The sequence below is a fragment of the Helicoverpa armigera genome, chromosome 24 (assembly GCF_030705265.1).
Source record: "Helicoverpa armigera isolate CAAS_96S chromosome 24, ASM3070526v1, whole genome shotgun sequence".
Lineage (NCBI taxonomy): Eukaryota > Metazoa > Arthropoda > Insecta > Lepidoptera > Noctuidae > Helicoverpa > Helicoverpa armigera.
The window spans coordinates 8,783,760-8,811,427 of record NC_087143.1 but is presented as its reverse complement, the minus strand read 5'-3'; the positions used below and the strand labels follow the sequence as shown (position 1 = coordinate 8,811,427).

At 45.9% G+C, this 27,668-nt stretch overlaps 5 protein-coding genes across 19 annotated transcripts; 4 read left to right on the top strand and 1 right to left on the bottom strand.

Annotated features, from left to right (window-relative positions):
- The first annotated feature begins 271 nt into the window (after positions 1-271).
- LOC126056609 (synaptic vesicular amine transporter) lies at positions 272-6,249 on the top strand. Of its 6 annotated transcripts, XM_049850205.2 has the most exons (7): positions 276-3,781; positions 4,067-4,504; positions 4,861-4,959; positions 5,026-5,066; positions 5,140-5,463; positions 5,673-5,957; positions 6,026-6,249. In XM_049850205.2, the coding sequence occupies exons 1-7, from the start codon at positions 3,541-3,543 to the stop codon at positions 6,089-6,091; spliced, it is 1,494 nt and encodes a 497-aa protein (XP_049706162.2). In that variant the 5' UTR covers positions 276-3,540; the 3' UTR covers positions 6,092-6,249. The 6 variants fall into 6 exon arrangements, with proteins under 6 accessions (XP_063897271.1, XP_049706161.2, XP_049706162.2 ...); XM_064041201.1 differs by having other exon boundaries at positions 272-3,781; positions 5,026-5,463; XM_049850204.2 differs by having other exon boundaries at positions 274-3,781; positions 4,861-5,066.
- A 122-nt stretch (positions 6,250-6,371) lies between these two features.
- Positions 6,372-8,430, top strand: LOC110380674 (ciliary microtubule associated protein 1A). 2 transcript variants are annotated; one of them, XM_021340739.3, is made up of 4 exons: positions 6,372-6,523; positions 7,189-7,669; positions 7,743-7,845; positions 7,913-8,430. In XM_021340739.3, the coding sequence occupies exons 1-4, from the start codon at positions 6,505-6,507 to the stop codon at positions 7,997-7,999; spliced, it is 690 nt and encodes a 229-aa protein (XP_021196414.1). In that variant the 5' UTR covers positions 6,372-6,504; the 3' UTR covers positions 8,000-8,430. The 2 variants fall into 2 exon arrangements, with proteins under 2 accessions (XP_021196414.1, XP_049706178.1); XM_049850221.2 differs by lacking the exon at positions 6,372-6,523 and adding an exon at positions 6,553-7,097.
- Positions 8,415-9,768, bottom strand: LOC110380677 (large ribosomal subunit protein mL54). The gene is made up of 3 exons (XM_021340745.3): positions 9,541-9,768; positions 8,728-8,873; positions 8,415-8,649 (listed from the first exon to the last, which is right to left on the bottom strand). The coding sequence occupies exons 1-3, from the start codon at positions 9,656-9,658 to the stop codon at positions 8,488-8,490; spliced, it is 426 nt and encodes a 141-aa protein (XP_021196420.2). The 5' UTR covers positions 9,659-9,768; the 3' UTR covers positions 8,415-8,487.
- A 179-nt stretch (positions 9,769-9,947) lies between these two features.
- On the top strand, positions 9,948-18,703 carry LOC110380675 (nematocyst expressed protein 4). Of its 7 annotated transcripts, none has more exons than XM_064041203.1 (6): positions 9,948-10,098; positions 11,984-12,125; positions 12,694-12,762; positions 13,150-13,353; positions 15,089-15,127; positions 16,614-18,703. In XM_064041203.1, exons 2-6 carry the CDS (start codon positions 12,020-12,022, stop codon positions 16,694-16,696), a joined length of 501 nt encoding a protein of 166 aa, XP_063897273.1. In that variant the 5' UTR covers positions 9,948-10,098; positions 11,984-12,019; the 3' UTR covers positions 16,697-18,703. The 7 variants fall into 7 exon arrangements, with proteins under 7 accessions (XP_063897273.1, XP_049706179.1, XP_021196415.1 ...); XM_049850222.2 differs by lacking the exon at positions 9,948-10,098 and adding an exon at positions 10,275-10,523; XM_049850225.2 differs by lacking the exon at positions 9,948-10,098 and adding an exon at positions 10,554-10,821.
- Positions 18,704-23,878: 5,175 nt separating this feature from the next.
- LOC110380679 (uncharacterized) lies at positions 23,879-27,668 on the top strand. Of its 3 annotated transcripts, none has more exons than XM_049850226.2 (4): positions 23,900-25,054; positions 25,708-25,966; positions 26,034-26,114; positions 26,555-27,668. In XM_049850226.2, exons 2-4 carry the CDS (start codon positions 25,828-25,830, stop codon positions 26,827-26,829), a joined length of 495 nt encoding a protein of 164 aa, XP_049706183.2. In that variant the 5' UTR covers positions 23,900-25,054; positions 25,708-25,827; the 3' UTR covers positions 26,830-27,668. The 3 variants fall into 3 exon arrangements, with proteins under 3 accessions (XP_063897350.1, XP_049706183.2, XP_063897349.1); XM_064041279.1 differs by having other exon boundaries at positions 23,903-25,054; positions 25,765-25,966; XM_064041280.1 differs by lacking the exon at positions 26,034-26,114 and having other exon boundaries at positions 23,879-25,054; positions 25,765-25,966.

The following is a 27,668-nucleotide window of genomic DNA, read 5'->3' as shown; positions in this document are numbered from 1 at the left end:
TGAAGTTTGCACAAAATCGGTCAAGCGGTTCTTCTTTTATTCGTAGTAAAGCACGTACCGGGCCGCTAGTTGGGATATAAAAAAATATTATCAACAGGATGTCCGTTGAAATATGGATCAAATGCTACATTCATTCAGTTCAGATGGTTAATCCAACTTCAGAATGTGGGCATTTTGGTACAATTAAAAAAAACAATTACTACCTACATTATAAGTATTTCATTGCTCTTAAAAAAACGATCTATCTACTATTATAGGTACCTTGCATTTTTTTCTAGATGTATAAGAGTTGACCTTTTGTTTCTTATTATTTATTTATATTCCTATCATTTTTAGGTGACCTCTTGACCTACCATTACTGTTGAGTCACATACTAATACCATCGCGCCGGGTGGAGCCACCGGCGAGCACGAGCGACGAGCGCCGGCTGCCCCGCGCGCCCTTCACATCAGTCAGCTGTTGCACCGCTCCGAGCACGGCTGCGCTTACGCATTTCTTATTTTCCGTCGCGTCCATTGGTCCTTCTCCCGTGAAGTTGAAACCAAAACGGAATTTTTCAAATTCAAAAAGCCAACGGTTCATCGGTTGGAGAACAAAGAACTTCGTCTTCGCCTTCAAGCTTCGCAGAAGATCATCATTTTTGCGTGTCATCGTCTGCATTTGGGTCTTCGTGAACGTCGATACGGCTACTGCAACCGTCTTTATCAAGTTCCATCATTCCATATCCAATTAGTGATTAGTTTTAATCACCTTTAGTGCTCATTGTATTCATTTACATTTATCATTTATGCAATTTAAATTAATTTTACTGTGTTTTAACATATCAACTTGTGTTTAGAGTGACAAAGCAATTTAATGCACATTTAAGCTCCTTGTAAAATTTTCATAGCAAAACACGCCTCTGCAATTTAGTCAAATAATTACACTAGTTTACAAATTTTTATGTAGAAGTGATAGTGCTGCTACAATACCCCTCACAAAATCTTCCGCCACCTTTGTACATTCTAAAAGTAACAACATAAAAATTCTATCACGTCACATTTTTTTTCTACCCCCAAATATTTGTATTTAGGAATCATTCTTAACTACTGATCTATGGTGTTGCATTACTTGTTTAGTTTAGGAGATATTTTTTGTTTAATTCACATAAAATGTCGCGTAGACAGTGTAAACAAAGTTGTGATCGCTTTTGTTATGTTTGTGGACAATTTATATTTAAGCAAAGTTATATGACAGAATCGTTGAAAATTGCATATCTTCATTATTTCGGATTTCTTGTGACCAATCAAGAAAAAAACTGGACTCACTATGTGTTTTGTGAGAGCTGTAGAATCACTTTACTGTGATGGTCTTAAGGGGACAACGTACACCTGCCATTTGGTACACCAATGTTGTGCAGGGAACCAGCTAATCACGAAAATGACTGTTACTTTTGTTTTACTAAGACTTCGGGTTTTAATAGGAAAACTAAGTCGGGCATTGTATATGCATATGTCACTTAAAAAGGGGGTGTTACACAAGTACGCAAAATCATAAGTGATTTTAAGTTTGATACTCTTTTATCTACGACTGAAAAAGTTGCTTGGAATTCATATAAAACTGTTGTTAGAGACTTTCTAAGCAATAGTAAAAGTAAAAACAATAAAGAGATAGTGAGTGATTCATTACAAAATTATCACAAGATGGGTGTCAACATGTCAAAAGATTCATTTTTTACATTCCCACTTGGATTTTTTCCCGGAAAACTTAGGAAGCATGAGCGACGAACAAGGAGAGCATTTTCACCAGGATTTAAAGGCTTTTGAAAATCGTCATCAAGGCTATTGGGACGAAAATATATTGGGAGACTACTCTTGGTCTATATTAAAAGAAACCGATTCCGAAACCTACAAAAAGAAGTCCAAAATTAATAATATTTAGTTGTTTATGGTCCGTTTTCTCGTGTTTTTTTAATTAAATATAATTCCAAATGTGGACGTGACAGATTTTTTTAGTATTTTTCCTAGACTACCTATAGATAGATAGACCAAATTCAACAACTTTTATCTGGGGTATAAAAACCGTGTAAACTAGTGTTATTTCCGCAGCGTATTGCTATACTTTTTTGCTAGGCTTTTTGCATTAAGCAACATATTGCCTTTACTTTTTTAATAGGCTCTTTGCGATAGTTAAGCGCCTGGACATATGTTAATAGCAAATCTCGCTTTGAATCTTTGTTTAAATTTTTCATCAGGCATTTAAATAGAAGTTAGATTACTGTTGTAGCTTTATTAAATAGTAAGTAAATATGTCTGACATTAAAACGCTTATTAAAAAGCGAGCTGCGCTTAAGGCTAAGCTTACGCAATTCACAAATTATTTAAATGTAGTCAAGTCTTGCGAAAAGTTAAGTGAGACTCAGCTCATTGAACTTGAACAACGTTTAATTGCGTTCGAAAACTCATATGAGAAATATGATACGTTACAGATCAGCCTGGAAGAAGCAGTGGAGGAACCCAGTGAGCAATATGCGGAACGCGAGGAATTCGAGAACTTGTACTACGCGCTGCTTGCTTCTGCGCGTCAGCTGGTCGGCAACGCTCGCCGGGAGTTGTCGGCGGATTCCGCGTCTGAGGTTGTATCTGGTACTTCTCACACACACAAACACACATCAGTTCGTCTACCCAAAATTGATTTACCTAAGTTTTCTGGCAGCTATCATGACTGGCTAGAATTTAGGGACACATTTATTTCCATCATACATAATAATGAGAGCATAGACAAAATAAACAAACTGCATTATCTTCGTGCTTCTTTAAAAGGCAGTGCCTCTCTCATTATTGACAATTTAGACTTTAGGTCAGATAATTATGACGCCGCTTGAAAGTAGGTACCTACATAGATCTTTGCATTTTACCTACTCTCTGTTGTTACCTTTTGAAATATAGGAGTACCTACCACAGATGTGTCGAGTGAGGCGCGCGGGGGGAGGACGGGGCTCAGCTGCTCGCCTGATCACTATAATGAGATTCTTTATCCACATTAACATAGAACCCATTTGAATGTTTACGAACAAACATACCTACCTATAGTATACGATAGTCTCGTGTTATACCCGCCAATCAGATGCGGTGGAAATTGAGGTGGAACGGCTTCGTGACACCAGTCAGCGAAACACGATGCCGACACATGAAATGAATAAATAAAAATAATCAATCTGATAAGACGTATGATGTCTTTGCATTTCTAATTATTTATAAAATTATAAATTCTAATTATAATATTCTATATGATTTTCTATATTTATGTGGGATCGATGATTAAGGCCTAGTAAGAGTTTGAAACTCTTACTAGGCCTTTTCGAGTCATCACGCTCCCTGGGAAACGGCCGGCTTTCAATTGTGATATGTAGTCATTACTGCTACTAGCACAGGGTTGCTCATGTCGCTGAGTCTTCTCGTTTATCTCGACACAATCTGTCCCACGTCGGGCGCCATTACAGTGCGCGGACCAGAAAATTGAATCAGGAAGCGCACACGCGCCGCTGCGCGCTGATTGAAAATGTATCGCATCTGGTTATCGCGCGCCGACACTCCGCAGCACCCAACACCCCGCCCCACCCTGCCCCACCCCGCCCCACTGTCGCGCGGCTCAGCCAGCCGCATTACCGCCGCCGACCAGACGTGTCGCAGTCTCCCGCCAGCCAGCATGCAGGACGCGAGCGACCCGCGCGGGGGCGCCATCGCCTTCGCACTCATCTACTTCACATTCTTCCTCGACAACGTACTCCTCACTGTTCTAGGTCAGGCTTATGTTTGGTTTGCTGTAAATCTCCGTCCACAATAAATCACAAGTCTAAGGTCGTTCAGAGCTGAAGTAAGGCTCGAGACGTTGAGGTTGTGATTAAATGGTTCACCTAACGCGTAACGTCCAAGTGCGTCCGTGATCAAGGTGACGGGTACGAGCTGCCCCTAACCGGGCTGACGCTCACCGGGGGAGGCCTACGTTCAGGAGTGGAGCGCAACAGGCAGATATGATAATGACGTGATGATAGTCAGTTGTTCGTGAGCAGTGTGTGGTGTCGCAGTGCCCATCATCCCGGACTGGGTGCGCGGCTCGTCGCTGGCGCTGTGGCGTGGGCAGGGCGCGCCGCTGGCGAGCGTGCTCAACCACACGGTGGCGGCGGCGGAGGGCGAGGCGGGCGGCGCGCAGGCGCTGCTGGGCGCGGTGCTGGGCGCCAAGGCGGCGGCGCAGCTGCTGACGGCGCCGCTGGCGGGCGCGGCGGTGTGCCGGCGCGCGGCGCCCGTGCTGCGCGCGGGCACGGCGGCGCTGGCGGCGGCGGCGGGCGTGTTCGCGGGCGTGTCGGGCGGCGGGCTGGCGCGCGGCGCTGGCGGTGGCGCTGGCCGCGCGGCGCACGGCGCGGCGCGGCGCTGGCGGCGTGGCGGGCTGGCGCTGGCGGCGCGCGCGCTGCCGCTGCACCAGCGCGACCGCGCCATCGGGGCGCTGCTCGGCGCCGTCGCGCTCGGTGATACGCAATACTGATAATGATGATGTCCTCCTAGCTGACTGTTGGCCACGGCGGCTATTCGGCGACTGTGAGATTAGCCAACTGCGCAGGACATATTTATAGTGCACGAGAATTTGCGCAGACAAATATGTCATTATTCCTTCACACTCCTAGCCCGATGAGACGGAACACTACCAGAGAGAGATCAGCAACATTCACGTGTTCTTCGATGCATGGTTGTATCTGTCACCACCATTCCAGATAGCTGCCCTATTCGACAACCAACGTGGCTTAGAACACTATTCTATATTTTGTCAGTATCTACTAGGTAGATTTGTTTGGCATAATAAATGTGAGCGGGCTGGTGTGCGCAGGTGTGCTGGTGGGGTACGCGTGCGGCGGGGCGGCGGCGGCGCTGTGGAGCCGCGCCGCGCCCTTCACGCTGCTGGCGGGCGCGCTGCTCGCCAACCTCGGTGCGTATCCACCACGCCGCCACCACTCCGCGAGCCGAGCCGTGCCTCATCACTCCTCTGTTTCAGGCTTGCAGTACATGTTCCTCAACAAGGACGAGTACAACAGCGTACGTAGCTTTGCAACTAGGTGCATATGTATGAGTAAGACCCGAGGTGTTGTGGTGACGCGGTGGTGTGCAGGCGTGCGCGGGCGGCGGCAGCGTGTCGTGGCGCGGCGTGGCGGCGCTGGCGCGGCGCGGCGCGGCGGGCGCGTGCGCGGGCGCCGTGCTGCTCACCACGTGCGTCATGGCGGCGCTGGAGCCCTGCCTGCCGCTGTGGCTGGAGCACAAGTTCCACCCGCAGCGCTGGGTGGCGGGCGCGGTGTTCGTGCCCGACAGCGCCGGCTACCTGCTGGCCGCCAGCCTGCTGGGCGGCGCGGCGCGGCGGCTGGGCGCCGAGCGCGTGGCGCTGGCGGGCCAGCTGGCGGTGGCTCTGGCGGCGCTGGCCGTGCCTCACGCCACTTCCGTCAGTATTGTTCATGCAGCATACTCGAGTACAGTTACCGGCACGGATGTCGAGCCCTGACCTTCACCTGCGCACAAGCGATTTACTGCCTTATTGCCTTATGCGTACGGGTGCGCAAAGCGATCCCCACTCTTCCGCCGAGAGCCCGACATCCGTGCCGGTAACTGTACACATGTATAGTGTTGAGCAAGTAGACAGTGTGGGTGCAGGTGCGCGCGCTGGCGCTGCCGCACGTGGCGCTGGGCGCGGGGCTGGGCGCGGCGGACGCGGCGCTGGTGCCGGCGCTGCTGGCGCGGCACGCCCGGCGCGCGCCGCACGCCGCCGCGCTGCTGCAGGCGGCCGCCAGCGCCGCGTACGCGCTGGGCCCGCTGCTGGGCGGCGCGGCGGCGTGGTGCGTGGGCTTCGAGGCCGCCATGCGCGCGCTGGGCGTGCTCAACCTGCTGTACGTGTGCGCGCTGTACCGCGCGCTGCGCCGACACCCGCTCTCGCAGCAGGTGAGCGCCCCCCCCCCACCGTGCCGGCTACCTGACCGCTGAGCCTGACCTCACCCGTGTGTCTGCAGTGGGGCGCCGTCGAGCTGGACGAAGACAGCGACGCAGAGGACACGCCGCTCGCGACGCCGCGGTAGACGCCGCGGGCACGACTCACCTCTACTGCTATCACCATGATGCTACACGTTCTTTGATTGCATTTAACTTACATAACAATAAATGTACGTCTTTTGATATAGGTATAAGTTTAGGGGGCTGGTGAGTCTATCTACATATAAATAAATTACCTAGTTTACTTTGTTTCTCTTGTTAATTCGTACCTCCTACCTACGACAGCCGATAGACTAGCAGCGCGCAGCATACGGCCTCCTTGGCGAGCGCGTGACGTCACAGCGACGCCGCCGCCATGTTTCCACGTTTGAAATTCATTTGTTTATATCCCAGCAGTCGTGGCCGTCGGATCCATGTCAAAATTACAGTAACACCAAACACTACGCAAACTATTCAATGTGATTAAATTTCAGTACAAAAGTAAACAAACAAACACAAAATGTCTAAGAAACCGCTGGGTGAGTGAGAGTCACGTACCTGTAGTGTGTAGCGCGTGTACACTGGCGTCTCCAGCCGCTCCGAGTGCTGTCTCATGAACCATTACCTACACACACGGAGCAATGTGTTCCCGAGTGTATCCCTGTGATCGAGACATCATATATACGGATGACGTGGTGATGAGCCTTCCTGGTTCCTATCAAGCTATGAATGTTTCGGATTAGGTGACGCGGCGCGCGTCTGCAAACGACGGGTGGCATCCATGAGGAGTTAGCATAGCACAAGTACATAGATAAGAACTCAGATCAAAGAAATAGGGATAAGAATTGAAATGTTTAAGGCATTTAACATTTGTGAGAAACTACCTACATGGAGACAGTTGGGTTACGTAATCTGATATCGTATATCGTTGTACCAGAGACCATAAAACCATGTGGCTATATACTTTATGCGGACTACCTACACACATGGCTATTTGTGTATCAATTAGGTAAACTGTACAATTTTTCACAAAGTCAGCAGTTCATTCATCCCATTTTGTAGAGGATGAAACGCCTTTACGTGAGTAGGTACGTATTGTGCAGCGTCGCGTCGGTGAGTCATACAGTTTTTATTTACCTTGTCAACACAATATCGCTTCAATCGGGTGACGTTTAAGTACCGACTGACCGAGAGCACTGTGCAGGGCCGGGGCCGGGCGCCTACCAGCTGCCCACGACGGTGGGCTTCACGCAGCACGACCCGTCGCGCTACCGCAACCCCATGTACTCGTTCGGCACCAACGCGGGGTACCGGCTGCGCGGCCTGGGCCCCGGGCCCGCCTACCGCATCGAGCGCGTGACGCGCGACGGGCTCATGTCGTCGCCGGCGTGGAGCTTCGGCGCGCGCTTCGCCACGCGCTCCACGCTGCGCACGCCGGGCCCCGGCGCCCACGCGCCCGAGCGCTGCCCGCCCATGCGCGAGCCGCGCGCGCCCGTCTACTCCATGGGCGCGCGCCTGGGCTTCGCGCTCAAGCGGCCCGGGCCCGCGCCCAACGCCTACGCGCTGCGCATGGGGCCCGGCACGCCCGCCTACACCATGGGCGCGCGCGTCGGCTTCATGCCCAAGGCCAAGTCGCCCGGGCCCGCCGTCTACTTCCAGCGCGACACCAACGTCTACAAGTGCAAGTGAGTGCCGCGCGCCGCGCGTGTGTGTGTGTGTGTAGCTCGACGCGCCACTCATGCGTGTGTGTGTGTGCAGGCAGCCGGTGTACTCGCTGGGCGCGCGGCTGGAGGGCGCCGGCAAGGCCACGCGCACGCCGGGCCCCGCCGCCTACCCGCCCAACCTCTACAACACCAAGAAGGTGAGTGGTCCACTACACACAGCTCGCCGCGCCGCACAACACCACTAACGCCATGTTCACGTTGCAGAACCCCTACTCGTACTCGTTCGGCACGAAGCACGGCGATTACGCGCCGCCCATGATCATCAAGGAGGACACCATGGACTGCCTGTGACGAGGAACCTGCGCAGTAGCGGACCTCTCAAGCGTACCGAGGCATACGGAGATATTATACAAAAACAAATCGTATCGAAGGTTTCTAATGCATATGACACGTAAGTGATGTTGTATGAGTTTAAAATCGACAAAAAAATCGTATAGTCCAGTGAACTGTAAAGTCACCTGTATTAGAAATCAAACATGATTGGATTCAGAACATTTTTTTATATTGAATTGTGATATTTTTTTGAATGGTCAAATTGTTGTGTAGGTGCGGTTAAAATGATTATTGTTCAAGTGATACCGACTATCGTAATGTAATTTAGAGTTTGTCGTAAATTTCCAATAATGAGAGTAGTTTTTTGGAATAAAAAAATTGTAAATCGTTTTTGAACAGTTTATATGGTGGAGTTTTTGTGAATTGAATAAACTTATATTTGGTAAGTATTTTATTTGTTAACATTTAGTCTAGTTAAAGCTAAGCTTGCAAGTAGGTGTCGGCGACTAGAAGCGTCGCATAGAGCGCAGCTTGTTGTTGCGGCGCATGCCGGCCGCGCGCACGCGCAGCCAGTAGCGCTTGTCGAGCGGCGACAGCTCCGCCAGTGGCGGCGCCCGCCCCACCGGCAGCGACCACAGCCACGCGGGGTACGCGCTGTCCTCCTGCACCTGCACACGCGCCGCTGTACTGAGCACCACACACCCGCGCTACACTCAACCACCACGCCCACCACCCCCACCACTCACCTTGATGTCCTCCCCGGTGGTGTATATGTTGGAGCCGCACACGTGGCTGACCAGCCGCTGCGGGTCGCTCTCCACCGGCATCTCCTTCTTCTCCATGGCAGTCAGCTTGCCTGCCTTCTTCTTGCCTTTGCCCAGCCCCATCACTCCTGCAATTGGTTAGTTAATACTCCTTGACAAAGTGCTACTTAGTATTGCTGTTGTACATAAAGTAGTACTGTCCCTCAACACCTCATACTCACAGGGTACACAATAGTCGCTTTGTGTACACAACATTAGGAGTTTCTCACTCGTCACTACCTAGTACAAAACAAAGTCACTTTCTCTGTCCCTATTTCCCTATGTATGCTTAAATCTTTAAAACTACACATTGACCAAATGTAATACAAATGTGGATTTTGATGCAGTTTTTTTAAATAGATGTGATTGATGAGGAAGGTTCATGTGTATAATAACATGCAATAAATCGAGGAGAAATACTGGTACCCGTATGAAACTAGGGCGTATCACTAGTCAATGTGAAATGTTTTACCCGCATCCCAGTATTCCCAAGGATACTTCTCACACCTAGATAAAATATAACCTAGGACAACCCACTGATTACTGACCCCTATATTACTCGGGGATTGTCTAGCTTCTCAACAGAGAAAGAAGTTAAGAAGTTACAAATCAGTTTAGTAGTTTTGGGACCTCGAGGATACAACCTCTCAAAAAAAACCTCTATTGGTTTAGAAGTATAGAATAATATTATGTTTGGTAAGCAGATGCCAGGTTTCAATATTTTAGGGCAGGGAATTAAGTAATCAGAAAAATCACCTCCAGCGGCAGATGTGGTTTTCTTGACGGCAGCATAACTGGCGGCAGTGGTGTGCAGCTGCGGAGACTGTGCAATGCACGCCGCGCGTAATGTCATTCTTAACAATCCCAGAAGCATCGTTAATAAAATAATATTAAATTATAAACTGTTTGCGAGTTTCTCAATTGAGGTTATTCATATTTTGAACATTTGACTTCAGTTTGACTGATGACACTGACAGATGGTTCGCTGACACTTGCTGCCGCTAGCCGTCAATTTTCTATAAAACGTTTTGTTTCACTGTAAACTTAACTGTATTATTCTATTATTTCAACTTTATTTTGTAAATCTGCGTCCTTTGTAAGTCTTTGCATCCAAGTATAAAGTGTCCATTCATCATTTGAGGATTTTGAGTCTATCTCTATATGAAAACCCCTATTTATTAGTTTAGTCGTGTAATGTTTGTTGGCGAGTTTCTTTTCATCCACCGAATACAATTTCACATCACTATAGTTCACGTTCCCGTCCCCGACCCCCTTGTCACCTCCCCTCAAAGTTCCTGCTCTGTTCTTTAGCAGGTAAGTCTTTCTATGTTTTTTTAGGATTTTTCTCGTAAATCTTTTGATAACGATGTTTCTTTTGTACGTGTTTCATTAGAGAATATAATTACCTTTCTTTCGCATACGAGCAACGTTTCATTAGACCTCAATTTGCCTTAGTTTGAGATTCTATTGTTGCGAGGTAGGTCGTTTCGTTTCGGATCTTGTTTTCCTTAAAACATTGGAAAACCCCGTGCGTCGAGTGCATCTGTCGGGGAAGGTGACTCATACAGCGCCGTACTGGCCGTACATCACAGTATTATGTTTATAGCATGCGCTGGCGGGTCAGTGGTCACAGTCAGTAGTGTTTTGGCGGCGCACTGAAGTGGATCAACACGTTTGTTATTGTTTTATAATTGGAAGTGATGTTCGAGTCCAATGAGTTCGACGATGACTTTTTCAAGGTAGGTGGGACCGTCACGAGCGTCAGCACAGTCGGCGCTCGGCGCGTCACTCCGCGCGGTTGTTGATTACTCACCAGCTTTATCAATAGTGTAAATTAAATTGTGATTAAAAATAAGCAAGATAGGAAACAGGCGGTATCTCGGGGACAGTGGTGCTCAGTGCTGGAATGCCTGGCCAGTAGGCAGCAGTGAATAGTGCTAACAATTAGTAACGTTACTGTGTTGTGTGGTGGCATTGTGGCTGAGCCTGCAGCGCCGGTACTGTGCATTGTGCTGGTAGATAAGTGCTGTGCAACTGGTATGTAGGCTTGTGGCTGCTCTCACACAATGAGGCAGTGGATGAGATATTTATTTATATCCTTCAGTGCACGGTAACACGGCTGCTGCTCTGAGCGCCCAGGCCCTGCAGCTAGAGGGAACATTGGTGCAGTTTTCACATGCTTCATGTATGTGTGGTCACTATTGATAACAAACTGTGACATCAGCATTTATTGACAAGACTCAGAGGCCTGCACTTGTGCTTCACTACGCATGTGGGCTTCAGCATTCAATATGATACTTGAATTTATTTATTTATTTGAATATTATTACATTCATGTAGTTTTGAAAAATTGAAATTGTCGTGGTGGCCTAGTGGGTAAAGAACCAACCTTTCGAGTATGAGGGTGTGGGTTCGATTCCAGGATCAGGCAAGTACCAATGCAACTTTTCTTAGTTTGTATGTACTTTCTAATTATACTTAGACACCAATGGCTGATAAAAAGGTGAAGGAAAACATCTTGAGGAAACCTGGACTATAAAGTCTGAAATCACCAACCCGCATTGAGCAAGCGTGGTGATTAATGCTCAATCCTTCTCCATGTGAGAGGAGGCCTGTGCCCAGCAGTGGGACGATAAAAAGGCTGTAACAGTAACAGTATGTAGTTTTGCTGTTACAAAATGACCCTGCTAGGTATTATAATTTAATGAGTTGACACATGTAATATAATCAATTATTAAAATGTATTTGATTTGTATGAACTGTGCTTTGCTAGGCAAAGAATCATGTAGCCTACATCAGAGCTGAGTTTGTTAAAATCACGTAGTGCTCTTGTATTAAACAAATATTGCTTAGTTTACTACATAATACATAAGTGAAGGTCACATAGCCGGCAAGTGGCGCTGTAGGTACGGAATGGGCAGTTGGTTGTTATCTAGCAGTGGCAGCGCCCACGGCTTCCGGCTCACTTCAGATTACTAGTGTGTGGCTGTATCCTCATGTTTGGGCTGTCTCTTCACGCGCCTACTTGTGTCTGCACTGCATGTGGCTATCAACTAACTTATCTACTATGGTGTGAATACATTTATTTTCAACAAGTTGACGGTGCTATAGTGTGTTTGCCAAATTTCATTCAAATCTGTTCATGGTTTGTAATCTACTATAAGTACATGGTACAAAGTGTAATGTGTTGGTGACTCAGGGCCACTCGGTGAGCTCGCACGGGCACGGGCCGAGCATGGAGCTGGTGCTGTGGCTGGCGGCGGCCGTGGTGGCGTCGGTGCTGCTGGCGCTCATCTGCCGCTGCTGCTGCCGCGGCAACTCGCGCGGCCGCGTCATCGCACGTCAGTATACACCCGCTGTTTGCTACATACTTTATATTTCTCTCAATATTGCCCAGTTTCCATGAAACGGATGATTTCTGATCGCCCTACTTATCGCATTTAAGCGTGCAGCGAATTCGTCGCGGATGCTCCGCCCCGCAGCCGCACGCAATCCGCTTGTGAACCGAACTCTCATAGAATAAAAGTCAAAAATTACCACTTTTCATTAGAGGATCTGGGCAGTAAAAGTAGCAACTTAATGAATTGTTTGCGAACATCCCCCTTGAGAGAGTTCAGTAGTTGTGGCGACGCACGTGCGGCGTCACGCGGAACTTATCGCCTCGCTCCGGTTGATATGTCCGCGCGGGTTTCTCCGCCGACGGCACAGCATCTCACGCCGTGACGTCACCACAACCTTCTGCTATCTAATCATTGAGCAACTATACTGCTTTATTGTGTAATGGGATTACCATGTTAAATGCGACTTGCTTGGGGTATTTCTCAAGTACAGTTTTTGAGCGAGTCTTAGACAAGTGGTCGGGAGAGCGGTGTGGTGTTCTCGTAGCGTGATGAGTGGTGTGTGTTGCAGCGCCGCCGCTGAACGAGACCGGCGCGGCGCCCTACCCGCAGCAGCAGTACGCCGCCGCCGTGTTCCCCGGTGAGCACACAAACAGACACACATACTCACACATACCCCATACCCATAGATCCTCATCTGCCGAGCCTTTTCCCAACTATGTTGCGGTCGGCTTCCAGTCTAATCGGATCGGATGCCGCTGAGTACAAGTGTTTAACAATGAGTGACTGCCTATCTGACGTCCTCAACCCAGTTATCCAGGTCACCCTAATACCCTTTGATACGACTGGTTGTGACTTTCTAGCTTCTGACTACTCGTAGCGACTACCAAAGATGTTCAAATGACAACCCTGACCTATAGTTTATCGTTTTCCGAAACATATACCTTTGAAACTGAATGCTCCGGCACATATCACGTATGGAGTGTTTTAGTGAGTAGTTGTGACCGCGCGGCTTGTGTGTCGGCAGCGCAACCTGTGACAGTGTACCCGGTGGGCACGGCCGCGTACCCTGCAGCCGCGCCGTACCCCGCAGCCGCGCCGTACCCCACCAACGCGCCGTACCCTACAGGGGCGCCGTACCCCACAGGAGCGCCCTACCCCAGCAACACGCCGTACCCCGCGCCCGCCCCACCCGCGCCCTACGCCGCGCCCACCGCGCCCGACGCCAACGGTAAGCACACTTACTTAATACCTACTATAATTACATCACCCGGTACAGTTTACGGTACAGTCTTTCGTTACGATGAACCTGAGAAAATCCAAAATAGTGAATGATCAATCGCGTCGGTTCCATTTAACGATGTGTTGCCACTCCCGCCACTTCACGTCCTAGCTCGAGTGTGAGCAAACAGCCACACTCCTACGATGTATGCTTAACTCTGCGATGCCTCGTTACATCAAGTACATCATTAACAATTTAGTCAAACACCATCGATTGTCCGTTGCGATCGATCTGACACGTCGAATGTTAACGAGCGATTGTACCGTTGTGTGTGCCATGTATGATACTATATTACTGAACTCTTAAACAATATCACATAACAGTTAATAGTGTAAGTGTCTATTGGAGTTGGGGTGTACATAAATGAACTGTGGAATCGAATGGGGTGAGGTGATCAGGTGCTCGTGTACCAAGTACTCGGCAAATGGGACATTCTGCGCCTCATCCTATCAGGCGAATAGCTCTATTCAAATGAATAAGGGAGACGATGTGCGGCGGCAACTCAATTATCAGGTCAACCTAGCGTCCATTCGTGTAATGATAGCTAACTAGAAACAATTCCGTGTCGTTATAGCTTCGTCACTATATTAAATTGGGGAAAGTACTCTCAAATTGTAGAAGTAGTCGAATGGGGTAGGTGATTCGTGGCGGCATGTGTCCGAGCGCCGCCGTCTCCCGGCGCGCTACACAACACAATTAATTAGCGACCACATGTACACACACATACTCACTACAATGTGGACAACAGGCCAAATAAAAGGTCATTAATTAGTAGGTAGCACGCGCAGTTTTACTCGCTCTGCCCTAAAATATCACCATCATGTAAATGATCGTCTGTCCTTCAATTAATGGAAACTTTATCAAGTCCACTGCTTAGTACGATGTTAGTTGACAAAGTGTTGGGGATTGCTTTGACCACGCGTTGCTTTGAAGGGGTAGCGTGGTTAGTAATGATGAGACAGTAGACTCCCTGTGCGCGGCGCGATAGCCGACATCGCTTCCGTCGCCGGATAACTGGCCGCTTATCTGTCACTAGTCCCTAAATAATGAAACAGTACACATCCGAGCCTCAATTATTACTATGAGTAATGTTAATGTAACAAGTACTCGAGCAGACCAAACTAAAAAACTGCAATCTTGCCTTCGTATGTACGCTGCGCTCAGAATATCTCGCCACTTGAACGCTCAGTCGGCACCAAAAGTGCATCCAACGCTTGAGACCATCCTCCAAAACATTTGCATGTTTCTAATAACTGTTAGTGTAATCAAACATACGAGTATGCACGTATCTGCAGTCTTAGCGGACGGCAGACGGGCGGCAGACTTAGCGTTCATGTGTCAAGCAAGCGTGTGGGATTCCGTCTGTATATGTTACTGTAAAAGCTCCAACTACGGTAAATCTTAAGATTTAAGACTAAGTCTTAGGATTTACCCACATGATTTGGCTATTGTAAGTAATTCTAAAAATGGGACGACTGTTATGGGCTATTGAATGAATTTGTTGTGCGAGCACTGCCGAGCACTGCCGGCACTGTGCGAGCACGAGACCGCGCCAGTGTGTGACGAGTGCTGTGCGGGCAGTGCTCGGCAGTGCTCGGCAGCGCTCGGCAGCGCTCGGCGGTGCTCGGGTGCACTAACACGTATGCGGTGTACAAAGCGTTACTAACAATCACTCTGTGTGAAGCCTTCTTCGGAGTGGCGCCGCCCGGCTGGAGCGCGCAAGGTGGGTCCCTCACTCCTCCCGCACCTGTAGCGATACACAACAACACTAGTTGCTCCTCCTAGCTAGTGGGCTTCGAAGCCATTCCTATTCTAACAGAGGATGGAAGACAACACTTAACTGTTTAATACGTAGATTTATAACATTGGAATGATGTTGATTCTGAATCATAATACAATAATAGTCAGTTATCGCGCAGACATCGCTCCAGCGATAACGAGCGATAGTGCACAAATATGATGCGTACACGAGGACTTGTTGCGACATCCGCGCATGTTCCTATTAACATTAGCAAGTGAACACATTCTGGTAGCTTGAATGGCATCACGTCAACGTATCCGATGATTAGTTATTGTGTGTTCGGCATGTCTGTGTATCCCTCACTAGGCTAGCTAGTGACGTGTGATGGTGTATGGACGTGGTAGTGAAGCATGGCGTGCATGTCGCTGCTAAGGGTGCGTCTACGCGGTGCAAGTAGCTTGTGCATGTTGAGGCACATGCGCAGGTTACATGCAATTGAAAAACGTGCGAGTCCAGCGAAATACCCACCCGCGTGCTCTTGTCACTTGCGCATGTTAACTTGCTCCAGCTACATGCACCGTGTAGACGCACCCCAACTGCACGCAGTACGTTAAGTGCGAATGTAAGGCTTACGCCCGGTTTCACATGCTACCTACAATTAGTTATCTCATAGTTAATGCATCTGCCAGATAAAGGCTGCTTATAATTTTTGCGACTTATCACAGTTTACTAAATACTTTGTTAACAGATATTCTTATCCGAGACCTGTGAAACCTGTTATAAGTCAGTTTATGTGTCAGATTAATTTCTGATAGCCTATCAGAGATTTAATCAGTATCCGGTGAAATTGGTGATTAGCCTTGCTTTATTTAGTCGGTACCTAATCTTTAAGCTATTATACTTACTGAACAGTTTTTTCTTAGGTAAGTAGTACTTTATTTAAATGTGTGTTGACGTAGAATTCCATAGAAAGTAAAATTGATACTGTTATCGCATGCCATCGCAATACTTGAACAGAAGTGCAGCGGGGAGCCCCGCCAGCGTTCCGACGGCACGCGTGACGTCACACGCACTCATGACCACTCCTTCATTACGTGTGAGATCTGTTGCAACATATCAACCCGCATCAAGTCAAACACAAACACAAATTCCGTTCCCGACTAGAAACTGTCGTAAAGATGTTTTTTAAGTATGCCTTGTATTTTAGTTGCGCGAACTATATTGTCTCTTTCCTAAATGCTAGTGAAAGGATAACTGATGTTTTAAGTAAAACTGCTGTTTTAAGTAAAACTGCTGTTTTAAGTAAAACTGCTGTTGATTATTTTGAATAGTATCGCAAGGACGTCTCCTGAGTACGCCTCTATTAGATAAGAGGAATGGTTGATTTGTTGCAAATGATCTCAAAGAAGGTGTTCGTGAGTGGAGTGCCAGCGGCTGATGTAAGCATGTGTGTGTGTGTGTGTTGCAGCGTGTCCGCCGTCGTACGAGCAGGTGATGGGCGGCGAGCACGCGCACAAGCAGCCCCCCTACAACCCGCACGCGCCGCACTAGCGCACTGCGCCTGCTCCCGGGGCCGGGGACAAGCACACAGCCAGCGAGTGATGTGCACTTCCGATTGAATTGTCATTATTTAGTGAAGCAGGGTATTCACACTTCGATGTAAGCGTACCAAATCAACTGATTGTATTTATTTAAGATAATGTATTAGTTTCTTATGAGATTGCTTAAAGTCTATATTTTCCGAATTATTTTCAACAGGGATCACTATTTGTGCGTTTGTTTTTATAAAAGTTACAATAGTTAATGCTTTGGTGGATTTATTTACAATGTAAACAATATACTGTAATGTCGGCTTCACCGACGACTACCTGTTAGTACATAAATATTTATATGAATGTGTGTAATAGTCACAATTTTACAAATGTTAAGGTGCACTGTCGTGTGACTCGACGATCGGCCGACAGACCGCTCGAGTGACACTGGCGGTGCGGCTCTAGATTAGTTTATAAACTGTATTCTGTATAGCTATTCAAATCTTATAGTAATTGTTGTGAGTACAATGATCTGTTGAAGACTGACAGGCGAGCTGGTAGCGGCGGCAGTGCGCGGCACACTGTGTCTTGTGTCTGTGCACGCAGAGGTGAGTATCGCGTGCAGCGACCGGCCGCACGGGCGACACTGTCGGAGGCTTACGACGTTCAATGTCGCTGTAATGAGTACATGTAATAAGTTGTATCTCGCCAATGTCACTGTTATCTGCTGTATACAGGCTGCTCTCTCCTGCTGTCACTAAGTAGTCGCGTCAACGTATTCTGTGTGATCCAGTATGACAGCATCCTGTATACACACACAGCGTGTAGCCGCGTGACGTCACGGCGTACTCAACTGCTCAGTTTTGCGTAGAGTACATGATGACACACACACACCTACACGTTGTACAGTCGCGGTCACTAGTACTTACATGTTGTTACCACGACTGGTGTGATTCATCGTGTTTAATTGTAGTAAAAAAAACAATTCGATAACTTATTGAATTCTATTGAGTAAATTTTGTAAATAATACTTCAATTCCTAATTAAAATCTAAATTTTCTTAATTATTTTTAATTGATTGTAATTAAAATATTCGGAATTAAACACAAATGTACATATAACGGTACGTTATACTATAAGTAGTAACCTATTGTAATCGACTGTTGATGGATTCGGCGAGAGAAGGAAACACGACTAAAGAGTAGCGATAAAATGTGATTTAAAATCTTATGCATTAATTTGTACGAAGCATGTTTATTTGTTATGAAATTTATCTTGTTGAATTATCTTTTAATCTGGTGCAGTCAGTGTTGGAACTATTTGGAATATATCTTGTAGGTATGTAGCAAGTGAGAGCGTTATCCGCCGCGGACCCTAGGAGCGAGTCGTATGGATGCGTTCAGTATTGTGTTCAGTGTATTTACCTCTCTATCGGCCCCGACGCCGCCGTCCGCCGGCGACATGACGCTTCGACTGCCAACAACTCGATACTTGCTACAATGGCATCGATTACATGAATGGGGGATCAGTTCAGAGTCATGGGGAGGTTGTCAGTGCGTGGTCGGTGGCGGCGGCGAGCGGCACGTACCTCTCTGCTCTGCCAAGCTGTACGTAATGAGCTAGCGCAGTGCTGCGCTCCGCGGCCGCAGCCAGCGCAGTGCGGCGCAGTGCGGCGCAGTGTGGCGCAATGCGGCGCAGCGGAGCGCAGCACTTGTGCTCGCGACAGTACCTACTGTTAATGTTAAGTAGTTAAGCATACATTGTGATACGTCGAGCGACACATAAGTACATATATCTACTATTATATTACCTTCCCACTTGGAGATTATAGCAGATTACTATTATTTACCCTAGACGATAAGGATACTGTATTTTTTCCAAATATTATTTTGAGCTTTATGTTGTAACGTTAAGGTGCATTTTGTTATAATGTATATTTCCAATTTAGTTATGTAAGTGGTCACCAAGTGTATTCTAATTTTGGTAAAGAAATATTATATTCAATAAAACTGCGTTTCGCAAGACATTCTGCTTTTGTTTAATTTTATTACATCCTTTCCTTTCTATAATAATATTTTGTTTCAATTAAATTAATACAGTTTACCTAAGTTTGAGATTAAACAAATAAATCTTTAAGTAGAGAGAGTTGATGGCAGTCGGGTTTTAAAAAAAAAAGTAGTCTGGCCGTCATCAACGCACTATCAGCTGAAGTTCAATAAGTATGTATTTGTAATTATAAGAACATGAGGTATTATTTTAGGGGCATACTGTCCTACATAATGGAGTACGGTAAAAGAAATGTTCCAACGTCACAAGCAGATAGGTGCTGTACACACACACAGCACTCAGGACATAGCCTCATTGCCCGCTACGGTAAATCCCCCACTGACTACATAATTTACACACGTCCATTAAATATGTACCTAATCGTAGAAAAAGTACCTAACTGCTAGATATAGATGACGAGTCATATTCATTAGGGCCGGCGTGGCACGGCATGGCACGGCAGGTCGTGCAGTGGCATTCCGCGGCATGCAGTGGTATCCCGCGGCGTGCAGTGGCATGCCGTGGTATCTAGCTGAAAGCCCAGCCACTCTGGCATTCATCAGTTATGCGCCCTGCGCCCCACCGAAATGCTGCACAAGTTTCAACCTTATTTCAACTAGACAGCAATCATAATTCATCGACCCCCATACAACCATTTTTGGTCGCAGATATGATAAAGATCCCAACCAACAATTTTGCCCTATAACCAAACCTTATATCTCAAAAAAGCTGGGTGAACGATGTATGAAGGATTCGGTGGTGACTGATTGTTGTGTAAAAGCGTTTGACAACACATTTTGGCTTTATAAGTTTATACAGCAAAAACGACCTATTAAGAATTGATGTAAAGGTTTACTTCACAACATTATATAGCTGTTAACTGCCTCGTTGGTCTAGCTGTCGCAAGTGCGGCTGCTGAGCACGAGGTCTCGGGTTCAATTCCCGAGTCGGGCCGAAATCGCTTTGTGGGTTTTAGAAGACTTTCACAAAGCAGCCCGGAGCTTGGAAGCTGGTGATTGATACACCCGTGCATCGGAGAGCACGTAAATGTCGGTCCTGCGCCTGATCTCTCTCCGGTCGTGTCGGATTACCGTCCCATCGGGCTATGAGAGTTAAGGAATAGTGAGTGCACCTGTGTCTGCGCAAATGCTCGTGCACTATAATATGTCCTGCGTAGTTGGCTAATCTCCTTACATGAGAACAGCCGCCGTAGCCGATAATCGGCTAGGAGGACATCATAGTCAGGCGTTATAGCAACCTCCATTGTTACTGGTATACAACGATAGAACTTTATAACAGTGTTTACTGTCGCCCTAATGCACCTGATTTGCGCAATAAAGGTTCGAAACGAACTATAATGTGTCTTTCGTTGTAGTAGAGATGACAACTCAAGAATAGGACGATATTGTGATATTGAGACATTTTAGATCGTCGTTACAGTACATAGTACTATAGTGGGCACAAAAAGTCTACAACAGAGTGATTTGGTGATATAGCTGAGTTTCAAATTATATTTATGTAGCTTAATTGCCATATATAAGGTTGTTAACGCTCGTTATAGTTGTAGTGATAAACTTATCACAAAGACACTTTTTAGAAGAGTATTGTTTTTTTATAACTATTATAGTCCCTCTATTACACAATAGTAGTATAACGGAGCTCTTATCTCTTTTAAAACATTATTACTGTGTATAAAAGCAGGCTAGCAATGGTCTTAAATGCTAATTCGGTTTCGTAAAGGCACTTCTATCGCTCTTCTACAACAATATTGACGTTTTGATGCTGCGTAATTAATGCGACAACCAATATTTTTTGAAGACCCAATTATAGAAAATGGTTCCGTACAAAATATAGTTCACGTCAATGAAGAAATGGAGAATTATTCAAATGGTTACAATGATTCTAGATGTGACAGTTTTTCAGGTCAGGCAAGTACCAATGCAACTTTTCTAAGTTTATATGCACTTTCTAAGTATATCTTGGACACCAATGGCTGATAAAAAAGATGAAGGAAAACATCTTGAGGAAACCTGGACTATAAAGTCTGAAATCCCCAACCCGCATTGAGCAAGCGTGGTGATTAATGCTCAATCCTTCTCCGTGTATGAGGAGGCCTGTGCCCAGCAGTGGGACAGTAGTGAGTGAGGCGGCGCGAGGCGCAGTGTGGGAAACAAAATTAATCGGATGGAGACATGTAGGTACGTAGATTTAATGCTTGTCTTGCTATGTAAACTTCAAAACAACGTAATTAATAAGAGATATTTATTTTTTCTATAATTAATAAATAGTAAAATACCTAATGGATTTGTAGTACGAAAAGTTTTAGCCCATAGGTAGAACAATTAATCACAATAATAACATTCATCAGGGATGTAGTGGTCATAAATAGACATAATACCGCAGCCCCGACACCAGAAAAAAATGAAGCTTGGTAAAGATATCATATATTTTTTGCGCATGATGAAGTGCCTCGGTAAAGATGAATTGGTATGTAAACCACAGTTAACACAATTCTTATTTAACACAAAATGTGTAATTTCCCACGGCCATTCCACTTCTGCAAGTAGCTTGAAATCGTCACGAGTCAAAAACTTATCGATGTCTATAATGACTACCATTTTGCAGAACATTACACTGAAAAAGAAAAAAAACAACACTATATTGACAACCTTTGGGGGAGGCCTTTGCCCAGCAGTGGGACAACACAAGCTAATTTAAAAAAAATTGACAAAATTGAAAAAGTATAACTCTGACGTCGTAGTATAAACCCATATTTTCTGACGTGGTATATTTATAAGTTTACTAAGTATTCATCACATTATGGAATAAGGACAAACAACAAAACAAAGAAACAAGCTCAAAAGGAACCCTAATTTCATGTAATGGTGGCTGTAATATCTATGATAACGAGTACTATAATAGAGTTTAGGAAGCTGGAAGTATGTTTATGACTTAAAATTCGTAATTGTTTTAGTTAAAGCTCATTAATTCGAAGGGGGCATTCAAATATTGTCGTAAACCCATACATAGTTTATCAGTAAAATTACAGGCGCACGTCATTTTCCCCGTAAGAGACGAATAATTCGATTACAAAATAATATCTAACTTACCACGGTCTCCTCGTCTCTTCTGATTTATCTTTTATTTGTCTTCTAAATAAAACACTGCAGCAGAGTGAACGAATGTAAAATGAATGAATGATGAATATTGTAATGGATTCATGAACTCTTCTACAGTTCTTAAAAAGTGTTTAGTAGTGTTGCTGTGGCTTGTATGTCACCAAATATAGAGATTGCGTTACTGTTACATCAACTGCAACGGGCCCAAATTGTCATGCCTGATATCGTTATAGTTGTACTTTAAGACTGAATGGAGATATAATTGCGCCACTTTCTTTGTAGGTGCACCTTCTTTGGCCTTTTATTTGACCATCGATTAGTTTTTACAAAACGTTCTATGGCCTTCTATACAACTAACTTTTGCTGGTTGGGATGTAACAAGTCGCAACAGTTTCGTAACAGGTACGACACAACGTGACTGTGTAGGGATTAGCTTTTATGTGTTGTAACGGTTCAGTAAAAATGTGACGGAAACTAGATTCAGTACCTTTGTGTGGTCGCTGTGTCGATATTTTACAGCTTAATTTGTAACCACACATTTTAGAAACTTTGCGTTTGGTTTGTAACCAGTGAGCAATGTTGACACAATTGTGTTGTAACTGGGTAGTAACATGGTGTAGTCGATGTTCCAGAACCCTTTAACACATTTAAAACATGACGAGAGCCAGTTATTCTCAAACTGTCTATGTTTTCTGCCGTTACCAACCATTTAATGAAATTTAAAATGAGTAAACAACCAAAAACCTTACGTAAATTCCGATGGACTTCAACTTTTTACAGAAGAGTTAAAGAAATAAGTACCAAGTCCCAAAATATCTCTGGTCCCTAATTGTACTCGTACACAAGTTTTTCTTTATTATAATAATATTTTTTTCATGATGTTGCATTGTTGGTAGGGCAAATTGACGGATACCCATTTTATTGAACTTAAAACTTATTCTTTTCTAGGCCATTTACAGGAAAACAGTACGGAATTTAGTGGAGGAGCTTAGTGGTATCGTCCCTAGTGCCAAAGTTTCAACTTTCGAGCTCCAAATCGCAGTTTTTTCTTTTTCTCGGCCAAAACAAGACGTCTTCGTCTTTAACCCAAGTACTCGGCACAAGCGATATTAATTCTGATGAACAATGCAAAAAGGCATGTTGACTTGATAAAAACTTTGGAAAACACTGTAACCAAATATTAAGAGAAACCATCTTAAAAATCTAGTAATTTTGTAACAATTTGTCGACACGTGTCGACACATTATCGTAACTTTGTGACTAGTTGCGACGACCATATTTTTCATAACAAACATCAAAAATGTTTTTTCATAGTTCATTATTTACCAATTTAATGAGTAAATCTTGCTAAAATAATTTGTATTAGGATTAAAATATTTGATATTGTATTTAAATGGAAGCTATTGAGCACTCGATGTGCATCATTTTATATTTTTATTTTATTTAACAAAAGTTTTTCTTTCGCCAGAATTATTAAAACATGATATTACGGTGGCGCGTTGGAAATATCAACATATTCAAAGAAATTACACAGTAAACTTTTTTTCCCAATAAGATTTGAGCATTATAAACCATATTAATTAATGAAAACTAAAACTTTGTTTACTTCATTATCATTATCATACTTCAACCATCATTTTGGGATTTCTTGTATTTTGTATTATTTCGTCGTGTCACTCACGCACGAGCCAACGAAATTGATCGAACGAATGAATGATTGAATGATTAGTGCGAACTCTGGTTAAAATATGGTAACAATGTTACGACACGGCGACGTAAATTAGAAACCAAATGTTACTTGTTTATTGTGTCGAGATCTTCCCCATTTTTAGTTGCAGCGACGGCGCTAACACGGAACGTCGACGAGATTATGTTTCGAGATAGATCAGTGTCGACACTAAGTGTCGAAACGGTTACGTTATGTTCGCAAAAATGGTTATATGGGCCCCTAAGTGTCCGATACGTCTCGCGGCATGAAGTGGCGCGCCGCGGCATCCCGTGGAATGAAAAAGCAAGACACGTCACGCCGCCGCATCCTGCGGCACGTCGCGTCTCATGCCGTGGCATCCTGCGGCACGTTGCGTCATGCTGTGGATTTCTGCGGCACGTCGCGGCATCGTGGTATAGGTACAAATAAAGTAACATAGATTCTGAAGTCATTGAAATAAGATTTAAAATAACTTAATGCCACGCCGGCAGTGGGCGCTTAGTGGCCCTATATGTGAGAATACGCTAATGAGGCTCCGTGTTACATTCCCGTTTCCATGTCAACGACACTAGTTCTCGTGTTCCTGTCAGAGTTGAGATGTTTGTTAGATCTGTGAACAGTTACTTTCGACAAGATGACCAGTAACCGAGGTACTGCGTCTCACCTACACTAGTAGTGTGAGACGAGCGCGGTGACGTCACGCGTCGCAGTGCGCATGCGCGCGGGTGGCGCCGCGACGTCGCCGGCGGCTGCAGGGCTGACACACACACGCCGTTCATTACAAGTCTATCTTACGAACTGTCCTGCTAACTTCGGTAGATATTATGATTAGTAGCAATTCTTTCTCATCCTCATGCACCAAGGATGTGCAAAGTTACAGTCACATACCTATGGGAACCTACGAAAAAGACTGAAACATGATCTGATTGGTAGCAACAATAAGCTGAGTGCGTGTAGACACCCCTGAGGCGGCGCCCGAGTGTCGCGGGCACTTGTTGCGTCGTCGCGCCGCTCAGCTGTGTCGCGCGCGTGTTCCACCTGCCGACACAGTGCCTCGTCCCACCACGCCACTACATCTGTAGGTACCACGCTCGTCACAATGTACGCATGCTACACGACAGTTGCATACTATAACTTTCATCATATGTGATATAGTTGGTTTCATCATCAGTGTTGCATGGCAGCACTATAACAGATGTTCCTCTGTGTGGGGACACGCGCGACGCAGTGTCGGCGCGGCGTGGCGGCGTGTCGCGCTGGCGCCGCGCCGACACTCTCACGTTATCGGCGCGACGGAGATCATCTCTCGGCAGTTGACGCTCATCTCTCGCGGTTCATACAATTTGTTTGATGAGTTGTGGCGACACTGACATGTGAGTGCAGTGAGTGTCGGCCTGGCAGCCGTAGGTGCTCACCACGGGTGTCTGAGAGCCGCTACACCTGCCTCTGGCACGTGATCCGGTCATCTGAAGGGATGAGTCATTGACCTCTACTCATCTAAGGGGTAAGTTATATCTAAGTTACCTACGTGATCATTTTCTATGGGTTTGATAAATCGAATCATTATTTCGCGACGCCTTCTGGGCAATTACACAGATAATACCATAATCATATTATGTTGCTTACAGAGCAAAACTGGCTTTAAGCTAACAGACTATGTGCTTCAAGACTTGTTCAAACGTTTACACTCCTTTGTCATAATTTGATTAGTGTTGATGTGATGGCAGCTGTAGATGAGTCAGCGCTAATCTGTATGTGTTCACATTGTAATCAGATTAAGAGCAGCATGTAACGCACTGGCTTATCTGCGCCGTGCTGTAAGTAGTGCCAGTGATCAGTGCTCCTAACACGAGATCAAATGCAAGTGTGTTTTATCATAATTTATTTAAAAATAACAAATATACAAACAATACAAACTATTTAACATAATCACATTTAATAAAACCATAGCGAATTTACTGAGATTGCACTAAAGCACGTCTATACATCCTGTCACGTATTTCGTTTATCATACGTATTGTAGTATGTATGTACTATACAAGTGGTGTATGAGTAATTGGTAAACAATACAGATAATTTCAAATGTATACTTAATAATTATAAATTATGTGTGACTAATGTTTAGTGATACTGTTGATCATGCGTACGCTCCCGTAGCGGTGCTACGCTGATGTAGCGGTGCTACGCTGATGTAGCGGTGTTACGCTGATGTAGCAGTGCTACGCGGATGTAGCGGCGCTACGTCGTAGTGTCGTAGCGGCGTAGCTTGGTGCGAGCATGGGCGCGCCGGCGGGGGTGCCGAGGGGCGCGCGGCGGCCGAGCCACGTGGCGTACTACGTGGCGCTGGTGGGCATCCTGTCGCTGCTGGTGATGCTGTGCCTGTACTTCTGCTACTACTTCGTTAAGAAGGTCCGCGGTATGTGTCGCTACTGCGTGCTGCGCGTGTGTGCGAGCTGTGACGTCACGTGTGTGTTACTGTGCAGAGCTGAGCTCGGCGGAGTCGCTGTCGCTGCCGGGCGCGTCGTGCCGCGCGCCGCCCGCGCCCGCCTACCCCGTGCAGCCAGGTACACCACTACATACAACTGCTGGGACGTCCATATCCATCCCATGGGTGAAGTCAATAAAGGGAGTTCGTAAATGGTTTTATAAGGAAGTATGCATAGGAGAAGTACACAAAAACGTATATAGGAGCTTAGATAGAGAAATACTAAGGGGCTTCATAAGGGAGTATAGGTATTGGAGGAGTATATAAAGGATAATACATTTAGGGAGAGTATACGGGAGTACATTTAAAGAGGGCATGCATGGCCACTGTGCCCACTACGGTGAATCCTCGTATTGCATTGGGTTTGGCATCCAGTCTTATAGGATGAAACGAATTGTCAAAACCATCCTATCAATGACGGAGTGACTGCACTGTCTGTGGACTCATCTCTCTGGTTTGTGCGAAGCTGCGCAAAGCAAGTGTTTCAGAGTGTTAATGTGAGTGACACGTGTGTTGCAGTGGTGCGGGACAGCGCGAGCGCGATGGCCAAGCTGTGCAAGCAGGTGCCGGGCGGCGGCTACAGCGTGTTCCCCGTCGCCACCTCGCCCGCCGCCCTGCGCGCCAGCACCGGCGAGCCCGAGCCGCGGGGGCCCGCGCCGGGGCCCGACGCGCCGCCCGCGCCGGGGCCCGAGCCCGAGCCGCGGCCCCGCGCGCCCGACGCCGCCGAGCCGCGCCCCGACAAGCCGCCGCCCGCGCTCTCCGTCACCGCCGCGCCCGACGTGCTCGCGCGGTAATGCCGGCTCGTGTAGGATCAAGCACGTATTTCTTTCGGAATTCCAAGGGTTGGAATGCTTGCATATTATCGTTACACTTATCACTAGTATAACAGGTTAATGTAAGAAACAGTCCAGGGCCGTACTGAGGCCGTCTAGTAATGTTAATGTTTTTGTAATGTATAGCAGTTGATGCTGCAACTCAGATATCTGTCAATAGCTATGTTCATACTACCTCAAAAACGAATTAATAATAGTTTTTCACTTTTCTAACGCCCTTTACCTTCTGACAAGTTTTTAACTCAAGAACAATTTATACAAGCATTGCTATGAATATTATATGTAATGTTATAATAATATAAGTGTTGCTGGTCCTCGCTGGTCGTGTCGTGCGACATGTGAGTGTGTGCAGTATGTCAGGTGCGTCACGCAACAGGTCCGGCCGCCCGTCCACTCGATGTACTCATGTTGTGACTCTCAGTTTGTTGACTATTTGTTACCTAGACGAGTCTGTAATTGCTGTTGTACGCTTGACTTTTTATCGTAATAAGTGCTATAAATAAATGTTTGTAATTTTGTATTATTAGTCAATATTAGTAGAAAAAGTGGATATAACAAATTATTATAATAAAACTTATATCTTTTTTACATAATTCTGATACCTACAATATATGCATTTTATAAAAAAAAACATATTGTGCCAAAACTTTCGAGTCTCTCTTTCTAAGTAAATATTAAATATTGTGGTAATAAATTAAGGTTGTATACTAAGTAATAAAATGTTAAAGACTTTACATCGCTTGGGCTTGGTGTCTGTATCAATTTGTTATTGTTGTTATTTAATAAATTAAATAAAGTTA

Coding starts and splice junctions, on each gene's coding strand:
- LOC110380674 (XM_021340739.3), top strand. Junction 7,670..7,742: donor ACCAACGTCTACAAGTGCAA/GTGAGTGCCGCG, acceptor GTGTGTGTGCAG/GCAGCCGGTGTACTCGCTGG. Junction 7,846..7,912: donor ACCTCTACAACACCAAGAAG/GTGAGTGGTCCA, acceptor TTCACGTTGCAG/AACCCCTACTCGTACTCGTT.
- LOC110380677 (XM_021340745.3), bottom strand. CDS start 9,658: ATGCTTCTGGGATTGTTAAGAATGACATTACGCGCGGCGTGCATTGCA. Junction 8,874..9,540: donor AACCACATCTGCCGCTGGAG/GTGATTTTTCTG, acceptor AACCAATTGCAG/GAGTGATGGGGCTGGGCAAA. Junction 8,650..8,727: donor CCACCGGGGAGGACATCAAG/GTGAGTGGTGGG, acceptor GCGCGTGTGCAG/GTGCAGGAGGACAGCGCGTA.
- LOC110380675 (XM_049850222.2), top strand. CDS start 10,485: ATGTTCGAGTCCAATGAGTTCGACGATGACTTTTTCAAG. Junction 12,763..13,149: donor CGCCGCCGCCGTGTTCCCCG/GTGAGCACACAA, acceptor GTGTGTCGGCAG/CGCAACCTGTGACAGTGTAC. Junction 15,128..16,613: donor GCCCGGCTGGAGCGCGCAAG/GTGGGTCCCTCA, acceptor TGTGTGTTGCAG/CGTGTCCGCCGTCGTACGAG.
- LOC126056609 (XM_064041199.1), top strand. CDS start 3,541: ATGTATCGCATCTGGTTATCGCGCGCCGACACTCCGCAGCACCCAACA. Junction 4,505..4,860: donor GCTCGGCGCCGTCGCGCTCG/GTGATACGCAAT, acceptor TGGTGTGCGCAG/GTGTGCTGGTGGGGTACGCG. Junction 5,464..5,672: donor CCGTGCCTCACGCCACTTCC/GTCAGTATTGTT, acceptor GTGTGGGTGCAG/GTGCGCGCGCTGGCGCTGCC.
- LOC110380679 (XM_049850226.2), top strand. CDS start 25,828: ATGGGCGCGCCGGCGGGGGTGCCGAGGGGCGCGCGGCGGCCGAGCCAC. Junction 25,967..26,033: donor CTTCGTTAAGAAGGTCCGCG/GTATGTGTCGCT, acceptor GTTACTGTGCAG/AGCTGAGCTCGGCGGAGTCG. Junction 26,115..26,554: donor CGCCTACCCCGTGCAGCCAG/GTACACCACTAC, acceptor CGTGTGTTGCAG/TGGTGCGGGACAGCGCGAGC.